Here is a 1,204-nt window from a genome sequence, read left to right as displayed (position 1 = left end):
ACAGCTCCATCAGGCACTTCCTCCTGCTGGCATTGGCAGACACGCGGCAGCTGCAGCTCCTGCACTTCTGCCTCTTGCTGGGCATCTCCCTGGCTGCCCTCCTGGGCAACGCCCTCATCATCAGTGCCGTAGCCTGCGGCCATCACCTGCACACGCCCATGTTCTTCTTCCTGCTCAACCTGGCCCTCAGCGACCTGGGCTCCATCTGCACCACTGTCCCCAAAGCCATGCACAATTCCCTCTGGGACACCAGCACCATCTCCTACAAAGGATGTGCTGCACAGCTCTTTTTCCTTCTGTTCTTCATCTCAGCAGAATTTTCCCTCCTGACTGTCATGTGCTATGACCGCTACGTGTCCATCTGCAAACCCCTGCACTACGGGACCCTCCTGGGCAGCAGAGCTTGTGCCCACATGGCAGCAGCTGCCTGGACCAGTGCCTTTCTCTATTCACTGCTGCACACAGCCAATACATTTTCCCTGCCCCTGTGCCACGGCAATGCCCTGGGCCAGTTCTTCTGTGAAATCCCCCAGATCCTCAAGCTCTCCTGCTCCAAATTCTACCTCAGGGAACTTGGGCTCATTGTGGTTGGTGCATCTTTAGGTTTTGGTTGTTTTGTGTTCATTGTTTTCTCCTATGTGCAGATCTTCAGGGCTGTGCTGAGGATCCCCTCTGAGCAGGGACGGCACAAAGCCTTTTCCACCTGCCTCCCTCACCTGGCCGTGGTCTCCCTGTTCCTCAGCACTGGCACATTTGCCTACCTGAAGCCCTCCTCCATCTCCTCCCCATCCCTGGATCTGGCCCTGTCAGTTCTGTACTCGGTGGTTCCTCCAGCCCTGAACCCTCTCATCTACAGCCTGAGGAACCAGGAGCTCAAGGCTGCAGTGTGGAGACTAACGACTGGATGGTTTCAGAAGCACTAAACTGCTGGACAGTTTCGACAAATCTGTTGTAATAAAAGCAATCTTCAATACTTTGTGTAAGTTTCATTTTGGAAGTTCTTTATCTTTGCTTTAAATTTTAAATATTTTCTTCAAAGATATGTCATTGTTTGTGCCAACTTGGTGTTGCCAGTGCTGCTGCCGTGACCCTGCCCCGCTGCCCTGGTGGCCCTGGTGTTGCTGCAGGGCCTGAGTGCTCTCGGGGCCGGGCACAGCCCTGGGGGTGGCAGTGCCTGGGCTGCAGCAGGGACAGGCCATGGGCA

At 55.0% G+C, this 1,204-nt stretch overlaps 1 protein-coding gene across 1 annotated transcript; it reads left to right on the top strand.

Moving 5' to 3' along the window:
* Positions 1–365: 365 nt before the first annotated feature.
* On the top strand, positions 366–851 carry LOC134434299 (olfactory receptor 14J1-like; the record flags this gene model as incomplete). The annotated part of the gene is made up of 1 exon (XM_063182976.1): positions 366–851. A coding segment is annotated over one exon (486 nt), but the record flags the coding sequence as incomplete, so codon positions are not given.
* Between the last annotated feature and the right edge of the window lie 353 nt (positions 852–1,204).

Source organism: Melospiza melodia, unplaced genomic scaffold (assembly GCF_035770615.1).
Source record: "Melospiza melodia melodia isolate bMelMel2 unplaced genomic scaffold, bMelMel2.pri scaffold_34, whole genome shotgun sequence".
Classification (NCBI taxonomy): Eukaryota; Metazoa; Chordata; class Aves; order Passeriformes; family Passerellidae; genus Melospiza; species Melospiza melodia.
The sequence above is the reverse complement of the archived record's forward strand: the minus strand, read 5'-3'. Positions and strand labels throughout refer to the sequence as shown.